Source organism: Halichoerus grypus, chromosome 11, assembly GCF_964656455.1.
Source record: "Halichoerus grypus chromosome 11, mHalGry1.hap1.1, whole genome shotgun sequence".
Classification (NCBI taxonomy): Eukaryota; Metazoa; Chordata; class Mammalia; order Carnivora; family Phocidae; genus Halichoerus; species Halichoerus grypus.
In genome coordinates this window covers 47,396,714-47,409,496 of record NC_135722.1, presented here as the reverse complement: position 1 = coordinate 47,409,496, position 12,783 = coordinate 47,396,714, and the positions used below count along the sequence as shown (strand labels likewise).

Below are 12,783 nucleotides of genomic sequence, written 5' to 3'. Positions count from 1 at the left end.
GCAAGCCCCCCCCCCTCCCCCGGAAGGCCCCCAGCCGAGTGCTAGCTCAAGCACCCGTGCCAGGGAAAGAAGGGCTCTTTCTCCGGGAAAGTTGGAGCAGGGCTTCCTTTGCTGACAGGCAGGCCCGACGGCATTTAGAAAGCCCGGACCCTGAGTTCCAGTAAAGCGGAGATGGCTAGGCCAAGAGCAAGCGTCCAAATGAAAGCAATTAATCTTAAAACCAGAAGTTTAACCATTTGCAAAACAGATCTTTCCTCTCTGTGGTGGCCCTTCACTGCTCGACCTAATGGATTACTTTATTAATAATGCACTGTGCTTAAAAGCAAAAAAAAAAAAAATTTTTTTTCTGACGATTCAATACTTCAGAAAGTCTCTTAAACCCGTTGCTACGGCAAAGCGATTGATATTTTATTATCTTTCAGAAGTGCAACATGAAAGCCCTGCCGCCCAGCAGAGCAAGAGCTTTGGTCCTCGGCAGCTAGCAGACCTGACTTCAACCAGAGGAGCCCCGGCCTCTTCCGACAAGATGCTGTCAGGTGGAGAAAAGGCATTGGGGGTGGTTAATAAGAGCCCCGAGTCCCTGCTGTAGCCAGACAAAGGGTGCGGTGCTGCATCCTGGAGGGATATGCTTCTTGGGGGCCCTGGGGGGCAAGGCTGCCACCTAGCCCAGAGGGCCACCTGCTGAAAGGGCATAAGTGCCAGGAAGAAATCAGGCAGCAGGCTCGGAGGGACAGGTGAGTCGATCCAGAGCCTTTCTCCTTTCCCCAGTGGAAGGTGCCACCTTCAGGGTTTCCTGGAATTAGGGGAAGCCAGCCTCTAACAGGGAGTGGAGGGCAGATGTATGAGCAGAAAGACGGCTTTTGGAGGACACCTCTGGGCTGGGCAGGACAAGAATCAAACGGCTCCTCAGGGCCCCAGCTGCCTACTACCTTGCTGGTGCTCTGGGCCCCAGAGCTCAGTGGTATGAACTGTAGGGGGCACCATGTTGTTCAGACTGAGCCGAGTGGGGGACTGAGGGGCATCATGAGCTCTCCTCTGCAGATCTGGTGGAGACGAGGGGAAACACGCAGGCCCAAGGGTGGCTGTCTGGAGGCAGGATACTGGCTAAAATGACCTCCAGGTATCTATTCGTATCCAGGGCTCATCCGAAAATCTTGAGTATCACCGAGCTCAAAGGAACTCTGGGGTGCCTGCCCGGAGCACTACGTAGGTGGCAGTGGTGGGGTCATCTTGTTGCATGAGACCAATCTCCCTGCCTGAGGCTTCCCACGTATAGGGCCTGGGTTTTCTCCATTTCTGGCTTGAGCCTGGGGAACAAGCATGCCAAATAACCACTGCTGAAGACATACCCTGAGGTCCACATCTCCCCATGGGGAGAGTACCTCCACACACCGAGGAGGGGCCCTCTGCACTGGCTTCTGCAAGCCCCTCATTTTACCAAGAGGGAAAGTGAAGGCTAGCTCTGGGCATGACTGGTCTGAGAGAACCTGGGGAGCTCACGACAAAATGCCTCTTCCCTCCTGGTCTGGCCTGACCGGGTCCTTCTCCCTGTCATTCTATACAGAACTGCAGAAGCCTAGTCCTCTGACAGCCCCCAGAGGGATCCTGGAGAGGCCCTGAAGAGCTGAGAGCATACTAGAGATGGAGGTCGCACCCCGGCCAGCCCCTGGCAAATGCATTCTTTTGGCCAGAAGCACTTAGTTGCCCCTTTCCTCTCTTACTGTATACATGCTGAGAAACAGCCTTCAAGGCTCCCCCACATGCCACCCCCAGGCCAGACACTTTAAATGCCCCTCCCTAAAGGAGGTCTCAGAGGTGGTGGGGAGGCTAGGGGCACCAGCATGTGGTAGCAGCGAAGTGCACGTCCTGTGTGACCTTGAGCAAGTCACTTAACTTGGAATTTTCACCAAGTGACCATGTCAGTAACACCACTCACCCAGGCACAGGCCCAGGGGAGACTCACTAGTAGAAGGTCAGAGAATGGCCACCACCATCAATCCAAGAGGATTACTGGTGACATGTGCAAACCACCTTCTCAGTTCCTTACTAGTAGAAACCAGGCGACGGCATGGGTGCCAACAATTACATCCTCATCTCCCTACAACACCAACACACCGGGCAACCCTCACCTACAGGGCAGGAGGGCCCGGGGCCAGCCAAGGAACACCTACTGTTTGGCCGCCCGCGTCTGCGTTTGGGTCACGGGGCACCCACTTGGTTTTACCCTTAAGTGAGCTGCGTTCCCCAACCTCTCCTAAACATACCAGGACCCTTCCAGTCAGGAAGGCTTTGGGGTCCATGGGACCACGTGCTAGAGGCTTGCAGCTACCATGAGCCCCTGTGTTCTGACCTCTGGGGCTCACTGAGGCTCCTGGTCACGTCAGGTTCATGCCATTCTCCAGGGCCTCGCCTGCACGAGTGCTACCGGCCGGTGGCGGGACACTTTCTTCCTCGGGGCCAAACTCCTGCCTGCGCGCTCAGGGGACGGGGAGACAGCGGGCCGGCACAGGAGGCGTCTGTCTCCCCGAGGGGCCGGCGGGCTTTCGCTTCGCCCGCCGGGCGCCCCGGGGCCAGCACGGTCTTCCCGCGCGCCCGCTGGCCGCAAGCTCTGGCGTCCGATTCTCCCGAGGCCCCTGATTTGCTCGGCGCTCCCGGCCTCTCGGGTTACCCGGCCCGCGCGAGGCAGAGCGCGAGGGAGATGGCTGCGGTGAGAGGAGCCGCCGCAAAGACCAGACGCCGCGCGCGGAGCGCCACTGCGCCGAGATCCGAGGGGACCGGAGCCTGCACGCGGCCGCCCCACCGCCCGCCCGCCAGCCAGCAGGCTCCCTCACCCCTCCCCCGGCCCCACCTGGCCGCCCCCGCCCCCGGGCCGGCCCCCGGCGCGCCACCCGCCCCCGGCAAACCCGGCACAGCCCGGCGTGTGCGCGCCCGCGTCCCGGCGTGTGCTCCCGCGCGCCGCGGCGGGGGGCGAGGGGGTGCGGGGCGGCGGCCCCCTGCCCGCCACCTACCGTCCTCCTTGTCCAGCACCATCATCTCGGGCGCTCCGTGTCCAGCCGCAGCTCGGCTCGGCCGGGAGAAGGGCGCCGACTCCGGGCGCGCTTCGGCGGGGCGGCCGGTCCTCGGGCAGCGAGCGGGCTCTAATTACCCGCTTGTCCGGCTCTTAACCTAGATTGCACTCAGCTAGAATTACATTCAGGAGCGAAGCACTTCGCAGATACAAAAGCAGTCTCACCTACTTTTGTGCCTCAGAATTGCAAGGAACTACGAACTGCAATTTAGAGAGAGAGAGAGAGAGGGAGAGGGAGAGAGAAGGGGGAAGAGAGGATCAGAGCCGTTTCTTTGATTCTCACCTTCTAAATGGCTCAATTTGCCCAGTATAATCTGTCTTAATGTAATTGCATTTGATAGCTCATAACCCTGGCTCTGGCAACGACACAGCTTTCAGCCTCATAAAGTGTTTTCCCCTCGGATTTAATCTGAATCTCAATCTAAAATTATATTCAAAGAGATGGGGGAATCTCGGCGGCCGTCTCCCGCTGCCTTTCTCCCTCAATGTATGAGGTTTGCACTCCTGCTACTGAATAAATGCACACATTTCCCGAGGTCCCCCTCCCTCCCGGGTTAATGGGGAGTGGAGACGCGCGGCTGCCCGGCTCCGCAGCGCCACCTGGAGGTCGCTCGGCCCTAGCTCGGCGCTTGGTTCTGCGCAGCACCCAGGGTCCTCATCCCAGATATTTGTCCCGTGGACCACGCTTTTTTTCCACTCCCACCCCCTCAGCCTTAGTTTCTGCCCCCCCCCCGCCCACCTGGGCGATCTTTCTCTGATCTCGTACCCTCCCTTCCTACCAGCTCTGCCGGAGGCTTCTGGTTACCTCCTGGATTGTTTGGCAAAGTTAACACTCTGCAGGGTACAAACTCTCCCACTTTGAGTCTTCCAGCATCACCCTTACCCCAGCAACCCCCACCCCCCAAGAGCATCCTAATTCCATAGGGAGCAGGATCCTGTCTCAGCTTCTCTCTGAGCAAGCACAGCATGGCCTTGAAGGTTATTCTCATTCCAAAACTATTTATTGAGCATGTATTATTCTAAGGCACTGGCAAAACCACAGTGAACAAAAGATTCCTGCTATTTCGGAGTTGAAAATTCTTGCTCTGTAACTCAGGAGGCAGGAAGGAAGACAGTGTCCATCTCCTCTCCTCCTGAACCCTACTTTTCCCCAAGAGCCTTGGGGCTAGTGCCCAGGCTGCCTGCTCTAGGAAGGCCACTCTTAAATACCAAGAGCTTTTTTTTTTTCCCTCTTGATGGTACCATGTTCCAAGAGGGAATGGAAATATTAATGGATTTTCTAAAGGCCAAGGAGGGCTTCAAGAAGATGTGTCAGAGGTTCATCCCTGGCAGACACTTCTGAGGACTAGACCCAGGCAAGGAGAAGGCAAGAACCACCAGTTGGGATTTCATCCCATCTCTGCCTATTACCAATGGTGGACCTTAGCAAATCACTTTGTCTGGGCCTCAGTTTCCCTGTTTGTGAAGTGGGAGACCTGCTCCGCTATCCAAGGTTGCTGTGGGGATTAGATGAGCTAATGTATGTGAATGTGCCTTGTAAACTGTGGCACCCCGACCATGGGGGGACTTACTGAGTAGACATGAGACCTGGAGGCCAGGCTGTGCCCCTGAAGCCCCGGGAGGCTCCAAAGCAGGGTACCTGACAGGGGTGGAAATGGGGGAGTGGGGCTACAGCCCATCTTCCTCTAGCCTAAGCGGGGAAGTCAGGCTTTGAGAAAATAGAAGAGAGGCTGCTTCTAATGAGATGCCTCATCCACAGCTCAGAGGGTTTCGCTTTCCCCTTCATCTTGAATACTTAATCCTAATAGTCCTTGAGTATATTTGATGTTAAATATACCATTTTGCTCAGCCTCACTGTCCCTCAGGACTGCGAGCTTGAGGTCCCCCCTGCCACTGCAGCCCGAGCTATACCCTGAGGGTCTGAAGGAGGCTTAGGCACTGCTGCCACGGGCACATTTCGTACCAACCCCTCACCCCAGCCGGAGCTGGAGGCCACACAGGGTCAACGGCAATGGGCCTGACAGGCTGGCAAGGGGTAGCTTCTGGCTCTAGATGCCTCTGTGCTACCTGATCCCTCCATAAGGGCTGCAGCTTTACTCTCAAGTCCCAGGGCCGCTCCTCCTCCCTTTCAAGGGTCTGGCCCTGACCCACAAACCAGGACTTGACTAGCTGGAGGCATTTTCCCACTCTCTTGTTCATGTGTTGGGCTTGGGGCTCTGTCCCAACACCAGCTCCCCCAAGCCTCCAATTAGCAGCTACCCCATCAGCATCCCTCTGGGGAGTCGGGGGCCCTGTGCCCCCCACCTCAGGGACAGGAGCAGGCCTGGGGTGCTGAGCCAGGGGCTGAAGAAGCAGGTAGGGTATGTCAGCAGGGGATCGCTGCTATGTGTGAAGCGCTGCTTGTGTCCACAGGCAGCTCTCTCTGCACCCCCAGTTGTGAGCATCGAGCTCCCACAGTGATCTGGAAAAGGGCCTCCACAGAGGCCTTCCACTTTATAGAGCTACCCAGCAAGCCTTGGAGGGTTTAGGTGACTGGAGCTCTTAGCCAGGAAGGGGACTGCTGGATGGACAGGGCCAGACATAAGCCTCACCTATCCAGCAGCCACCCTCTCAGCTCATGGGGAATTGCTGGGCAGGCAGGTAACCCCTGTGCCCGGGGCCTACGCCCCACCCGAGCTGTCTCCAGGTCCAGGCGCACACTCGCAACACCAGGGTGGAATCCTCGATCCCCTGCGGCTGGGGGAGGTAGTTTGCACCCAACACAGTCCACAGGAGATGAACATGTACTCTCAAGTCAACGTTGCCAAGAGTGCTCTGGAATGTCCTTGAAATGCCTCTAAGGACAGCAGAGGCAGACCAGCTGATCAGCCCCCAGGTTATGGTGAGGAGAAAGGGGGTGCTCCTGGCTGCCTTTCAAAGTCTGGGGCAGGTCCTAGCAGTTTGTCCCTGCACCTGGCAGGAAAGTCCTGAGGAAGGGTTCCTGCACTGGGTTTGGGAGGTGTGTGTAGGGGGGCAGGGGGAGACTCTTTGCCCCAGGGTCTGGGCAGACCAGATATTCCAGAACTCAGCGGAGGCTGTCAGATGTGCCTCAGCCTGAGGGCCCCGCTTCCAACACAGTGCAGCTGTCTCCAAGATGGCGTTACCAGTGGGCTTCACAGGTGAAGCTCACAGAGGTATCTGGACTGACAAGGGCCCCTTCCCTGTGGCCGCCACAGCTGACAGGACCAAGTGACCCCACAGACTTTGCAGTACAATCAGGAGGCCTGCTGGCCAAGTTCAGATGCCCTGCTCTGCCCTCTACTAACACAAAAGCAGCCTAAACACAGGAATTTGCAATTAGCTAGAGTGGAGAAGTACACAGTTGACAAACTTTCCCCCTTTGGTTTCTGGAAGACCTTCTAGGAAGCTGCAGTTACCATCTGTTAGGCCTGGTGGAGGCCTAGGCCAAATCTGCCCCCCAGAAAGCAAGTCTCTCCCATCCTCCCGAAGAAGGCCAAGCCACCCCTGCAAAACAGCTCTGAGAAGGTTGTGGATGTAGGCTGACACGCTGTCTTGGTTTGTCCAGGACTGAGGGGTTTCCCAGGAGGCAGGACTTTTCAGGGCTAAAACCAGACGGTTCCGGGCAAACCAAGACAGTTGAAGACCACAGTGGGAGATGGTAGGCTGGGACAACGGACTAGTGAAGCCAGAGAGAAAGGTCAGGCAGCCAGACCCTTCCCTGCACACCAGCAGCTGCCTCCCAGCCTCAAATTTCCCCAGCCTCCTGCTCAGGGCTTCATCCCCCGGGCACTAAGGAACTGCCCTAGCCCCTGGGGATCCTCCCATGGGGCAGCCAGGCTGTGTCTTCTCTTGCAGATCGGTAGTTACACTGGGAAAGCTGTGAGTTGGGCTCAGGGGTGGATCCATATTTTTTGAGAGCCAAGCTTACTTATGCAGTTTAGGGGTCGGGGGTGCTCTTTAAGAAAAGGAATACAAGCCTGCTAACACAAAATGACCACCGAAGGACTATGAAGCTTAAACTTCATTGGCTTCAAGGTAAATCCGCTCCCCGATATTCTGGTTACAGGGCCCGACCCTAGCCAGCAGGGCACCTCCCGACACACTTGGCTGGGGGAACCGTGCCAGGGGTGAAGCAATGTCACCCATCCCTCAGCTATGAAGTTCCAGATCTGAGGGACCCCAGGACCGTGCCGGTTTGCCTGCAGGTTCTCTGGGTATCCCCCTGGGGGAGCCGTTCCGCAGTCGGGGGCGGAAGGGGGGACGCGCAGACACCCAGGGAGCCTAGGAGACTCGGGGGCTGGGGGCACTGCGGGGAAGCCCGCGGCGCGGGTCGCAGAGGCGCTCCCTGTGTCTGCGAGACGGCAAGAGCCAGAGAGAAAGTTCCCGGCCCGAGCGTGCGGGGCTGGCGGGCTCGCGGCGGCCCGGGTGACTTCCCGACCTGGCTGAAGAACCCTGGGGCTGAGCCCCGCACCCCCGGCCCGCACGCCCGCGCGCACACCCAGCGCCGCGCTTCCGGGAAGCGGCCGAGCTGCCGGAGGCTGCCGAGGCCGGCGCGGGGGACGCTGCCGCCGCGAGGCGAGCGGGGTGGCCTCGGCAGGGCCCGCGCCGCCGCCGCCCGCGCCCTCCCCCCAACCCCGGACACCTACCGTCCTCCTGGTCCAACACCATGGTCCCCCGGCGGCGCCAGCCCGGCACGGGCCGAGGACGCGGAGGGGCACGCGGCTCGGACTCCGCCGCCGCCCGCCTGCGCTGCTCCCGCCGGCCCCGCGCGGGCTCCGCGCCCCGCGAGCGGCGGCCGGGGACTGGGGCGGGCGGACCGGCGCCTGCAGCTCAGCCCCGCGGGCAGGGAGCGCGGGAGGGCGGGCGCGTCCCGGGGGCGGGGGCGGGGGCGCGTCGGTCCGCCGCGGGGTCGCCGGAGCCGCGCGAGCAGCCGCTGCCCGGGCCGGGCCGGAGCCGCCGCCGGAGCCGCCGCGCGCCCGTTCTCCGTCCGCGCGAGCCGCGCTAGCCTCTGCCGAGTGCAGCCTGCGTTTCCCAGGGCCCCTCAGTTCCCCTGTTAATTAAATCAATTCATTATGCTCAGATCTGATTAGCGGCCCTTCCCCCTTTTGAATCAATTATTCAATACACAAACATAATTGCTTGGGCCAGAGGTGCCCGCCATTAGCTTATTTAACTCCAAGGACACTAATTACCCGCAGGGCACGGGAACTTTTCTCATTAATTCTGACAAAACACAAAAGCACAGCCAGAGTGTGTGCGTGTGAGCGACTGTGTGTGTGTGTGTGTGTGTGTGTGTGAGACCACACGCCAGAGCGAGGGCAGTGTGGGGTGGTGAGCCGCCGTGTGAGCGTGGGGGTAGCGGAATGTGTACGATCGCGGGTGGGAGTTTGAGTCTGTGGCCGCGCGGGTGTGAGTGGGGGATCCGTGCGTGTGACTGTGAGTGCACCGGGCGGGGTGTGGCTCTGGGTCTGGGGACTGCGGGCCAGGGTTAGAGACCCAGCGCAGGAATGGTGAGATTGTGAGTGCTTCTGTGTGTGACTTTGTGGATTTGACTCCGTGGCTACTGTGGTGGGCGCCCCATCCCCTTTCTTTTTTCATTACTGCCCGGCATTGCCGGTTGCACATTCAAGCCCACGGGCTAAGTGCAGAACACAGAAGAGAAATGTGAGGATCAGGAAGTGGTGGGTGGTGTTTCTGCACTGGCTGGGCTATGCTTCTCCCTCCCCCGCCACCCCAGGCTCCCCCAGCCCACCCCCTTTTTAGACCCCAGGTTCCCATGCTCCCCTTCCTTGGCCCATCTCGGTACTGCCTCCCACCCCACCCCATCCCCAGCCTTTATCCTACAGCCCTCCCTGCCCCTGCCTCTACCCCTATTTCCACAGGTGCCTGCCACCCAGGCACACCCCCACCCAACTCCGCCCACCCTCTGCCTAGTTCTTCCCTCCTGTCTGCCAGGCTGAACCGAGGGTGTGTCTGTGGTTGACCAACTTCACATTTTACCTCCCAGGAAATCTCTATTGAGAGCGAGCGAGTATGAGAGCCCACAGAGGCTGGGACACAGAGGGTAATTGATTCCCCCAAATTAGGTTTCTGCTTTCTAAAGACCAGTATTGTTCCTGTTCTCAATGTGCACAGAAGTATTGAAGATTTCCTTTTTGTTTCCTCAGGCAATGAATGAGCTTAATCCATTTGGCTTTATAAATCAGGAAACTAATATTCGCTCCTTCCATGGCAGCTTTTTAAAAAATTTAATTGGTGGTGGGGGGGCACATTTTGTCACCCTTAGGCTGTCCCCAAGCCACCACTTACCAAAACACATTCTGACTGAGGGGTGGAGAAAAGGCTGGGCGGAGGTGGGAAGGGGAGGCTCATCCTGATTTTCCCTGCCCTCCTCTGTCCTTGCACTTGGACTCACGCAGTATCTGAAAAGTTTGTGAAATGACTGAATGATACTCAACTGGGGGAAGAAAAGGGGAGCGTAGAGGTGCTCTTCAGAATGATCTTCCAAGTCTGCTACTCGCAGTCTTCCACTAGCACTGAATGTAAGCACACCACACCCGGGGTGGCAAGTCCTCCTCCTCACCATCCTGCACAAGCCGCTAAAGTCATCTTCCTGTTGTCAGGATCTGACCCTGCCACTCCCCTTCTCAAAAACCTTCCATGGCTCTCCAGTGTCCTCGTGACAAAACCCTAACACTTATCCTATCATTTCAGGTCCTTCCTCGAGATCTGAAGAAGTCTTTGTGACCACCACTATCCCTTATTTCCACTGATCTCTATTGATTTCCAGCAACCACCTTTATACTCCTGCCCCACCCTCTGGACTATTTTCCTATCACTGAACATATCAGGCAGGTTCCGGCTCCAGGGACTCCTCTCAGGGAATCCCTCTGCTTAGGAAGCCCCAGCCCATGTCTCAAAATCCTCTAAGGAAACAGCTCCTCTCTGTTCCTCTAAGTGGGTGTCTCTGTGTGAAGGCTGTTATTGCTGAGGGGTGTGTGGATTATTTAGTTGAGGCCTGGGGGATGAGATCAGCCCCCGAGGGGAGTGTTTCAGCTCTCCCCTGGAGTGGGAGGAGAGATACGGTATCAAGAGTCTACACTGGGTCACTGGAGAAAATGGAAGCTGCAGAGGCAGGGGAATGAACCCTGCTTTCCTGAAATTTAGATACAGGAATGGAGGCTCAGAAAGAGGGACACTTGGGCATCATCTCCGCCCCCCCCCCCCCCCAGGATCTCAGATGGCATGGGACCGGAGCCCAGAAACATGCTTCCTCTGTCGGCCCAATATTTGGGTCTCCATAGTGTTTAGTCCTCTGGGTCGGTAGGCATAGCCACTGCCTACATTAGTGATAGCTGTTTCCTGCAGTAGGGCAATCGGCCAAGGGGGCAGGAGGGAGCTGAAGTTCTGCCCTCTTTCTGCTTTCTAAACCGTGGGCCTGGTGTAGGCTGCACCCACTCAGAGAAAGCACCTTTTTCTAATTTGTGCAAGGGCCCCATGTGGGCTAGCATGGCCCTACAATTGAGAATCTCTGCTTGGCCAGAGTTCACACTCAGAGAAGCCAGCCTGAGAGGTCCCCCAGCCATCCCTGTGCCCTGCCACACCCCCCCAACCAAGGATCTGGTGAGCTCTTAGGAGACCATTCTCCTAGTTGTCACAGAGAAAAAGAGAGTTCAGAGAGCTTAACCATCACGGAGTGGTCAGGGATATTGAAATAGAAGCCCAGCCCCAAGCCCTGATGAAAGACATTGAACTCAGTCCACAGCTGAGATTCAGACATGGACAGACCTACCATGAAGACCGAGGTCCCTAACAGGGGCCATGTTGGAGGAGAGAGAGAGTGAGGTTCCTGGGACAGGACCAGACTGAACCACAAGGCCTGGAGTTTAGTGGGCTAAGTTCCAGGTACAGTGCTAAGCTGGGCCTGACGCACTCCCAACCAGCGCCCCAGGAAGTGGAGAGCAGTGGTAGAAATGAGGAACCCGGTCACTCTGGGCCCATCGCTCTGCTATGGGATCCCCCTCTGAAAGAGCTGGTCACTAGGAGCAGGGGGTATCTCCAAGCTGGGTCAAAAAGGATAAGAGCAGCTAGGGTCAGCAGCTTGGTGGCCTTGGCAGAAGCACAGGCATGGAGTGGATGACAAGATGGCAGGAGCATCAGACAGCAGCTGTAATTACACAAGAGGCATCTATACCTCAGGCCCATCAACCCCACCTCCCAACGCTGGAATTGTTAGAGATGAGAAAGTGACTTTCCAGAACTCAAATTCTCATGGTGCCCAGAGGTACTTGGGTTACACACGTAAGCATTCCCAGAAGGTCTCACAACTTTTTGGAAAGGAGGTTCCTGAAGAGGAGAATCAGGGGATCAGATTTGGGGGCTAATTATTGTAAATGTGTGAGACCTGATACTTGGTATTTGTATGGCTTTTATGTTTCAACCTGTCTTAGCTAGCTACATGATGCGCATGAAGGGAAAGGCTGTGTGAGCAAGAAAGAGCCAGAACAATGAGAGGGGAGCAGCCCCCACTGGCTGCTTTGCCTGGTGGCAGTGGAGCTCAGCAGGAGCCACGAAGGGCACTACATCAAGGTCATTAGGCGGATCAAAGGCTTTCCTTGCACTGCCCCTCCCTGCCTAGAGGGCCTCTTGAGGCCATGCTTGCTCTCCAATGCTCCTGAACTTCTACTTCATTTCCTTCTCATCTCCCCAACCATCTGGTCCTCCTGCCCCATTCCAGTTTCAGCAGATGACATCACCTCCAACCTGACTCAGATGAGAGAAGGTATCAGACAGGAAGGCCCTCCCTTTCCTGCCTCCAGTCTATGCTCCTACCTTTATCGTCAGCATCTGCAGCAGAACCCTGGTCACAAGCACCTTCTCTCCCGAAGCAGTGGCAAATATGACCTTCCTCCTCCCTGGGCCCTATTTCTCAGCTGGTGCCCTGGCCCACCTGCTACCAGCTGTCAAGGTGTTCTGTTGGCTCTTCCTGGCCCCTTCAATCTCCCCTTTCTGCTGGACAGTTTACCATAGCATGGAAAAAAGGTCTGGTGTCTCATCTAAAACAAACAAGTCCCTGGACTGCACATCATTCTTGAGAGATATTTGCCACCCATTCCCTTTTCTTGTCTGACTTCCTTACCTCCCGCTCTTCCCGCACCCACTCCTATCAGGTCTCTACAAGGCTTGCCAAGGTCACCAGTGATTTTTATGACACGAAGGGATTATTTTCAGGCCTCACTTGACCCGACCTCCCAGCATTTAATAATGCATTTAATTCCTTCCTTCTTGAACGTGATTTTTCCCTATACTAACATGCTGTCTGAGTTTTCCTCGTCCCCCAGTGGACATTGCCTTTCACCTTAGCTATTGCTGGCTCTCCTCTTTCATCCAGTCTTTAGCTGTTGACATTCCTCAGGACTGGGTCCTGGGCCATCTCAGAACACCTTCCCCTGGGGTGCCATCCATGGCTGCCAGTGCGTGTGACCTTCGCTAGGATCTCTGCTTTGAGTTCCATTCCCGTATTTCCAAATGCTCTCTTGACATCTCCACTTGGATGTCTCAAAGGCATCTTAAATTTTAAAATCCGAATTGAACTCTTGATATTTCTTCCAAAATCTTTCTTCATCTTGTTTCAGTTAACTGGCCACTCCATTTTTAATACCAGAATTTCAATCAAGCCAACAAAAGTAAAAAAAAAAAAAAAAAAAAAAGAGAGA

The 12,783-nt window shown here is 56.6% G+C and overlaps 1 protein-coding gene across 2 annotated transcripts in view; it reads right to left on the bottom strand.

Annotated features, from left to right (window-relative positions):
• The window catches only part of LMO1 (LIM domain only 1), a 40,536-nt gene extending 32,602 nt beyond the window's left edge, over positions 1–7,934 (bottom strand). The window contains exons 1-2 of one of the 2 annotated variants that reach the window (XM_036101533.2): positions 7,714–7,932; positions 3,009–3,268 (exon numbers count right to left, since the gene is read on the bottom strand). In XM_036101533.2, the coding sequence (XP_035957426.1) occupies positions 3,009–3,033 (25 nt within the window). In that variant the 5' untranslated portion in view covers positions 3,034–3,268; positions 7,714–7,932. Of the gene's footprint in view, positions 1–3,008; positions 3,269–7,713 lie in introns of both variants that reach the window. The other variant, XM_036101534.2, reaches the window with a different exon arrangement.
• Between the last annotated feature and the right edge of the window lie 4,849 nt (positions 7,935–12,783).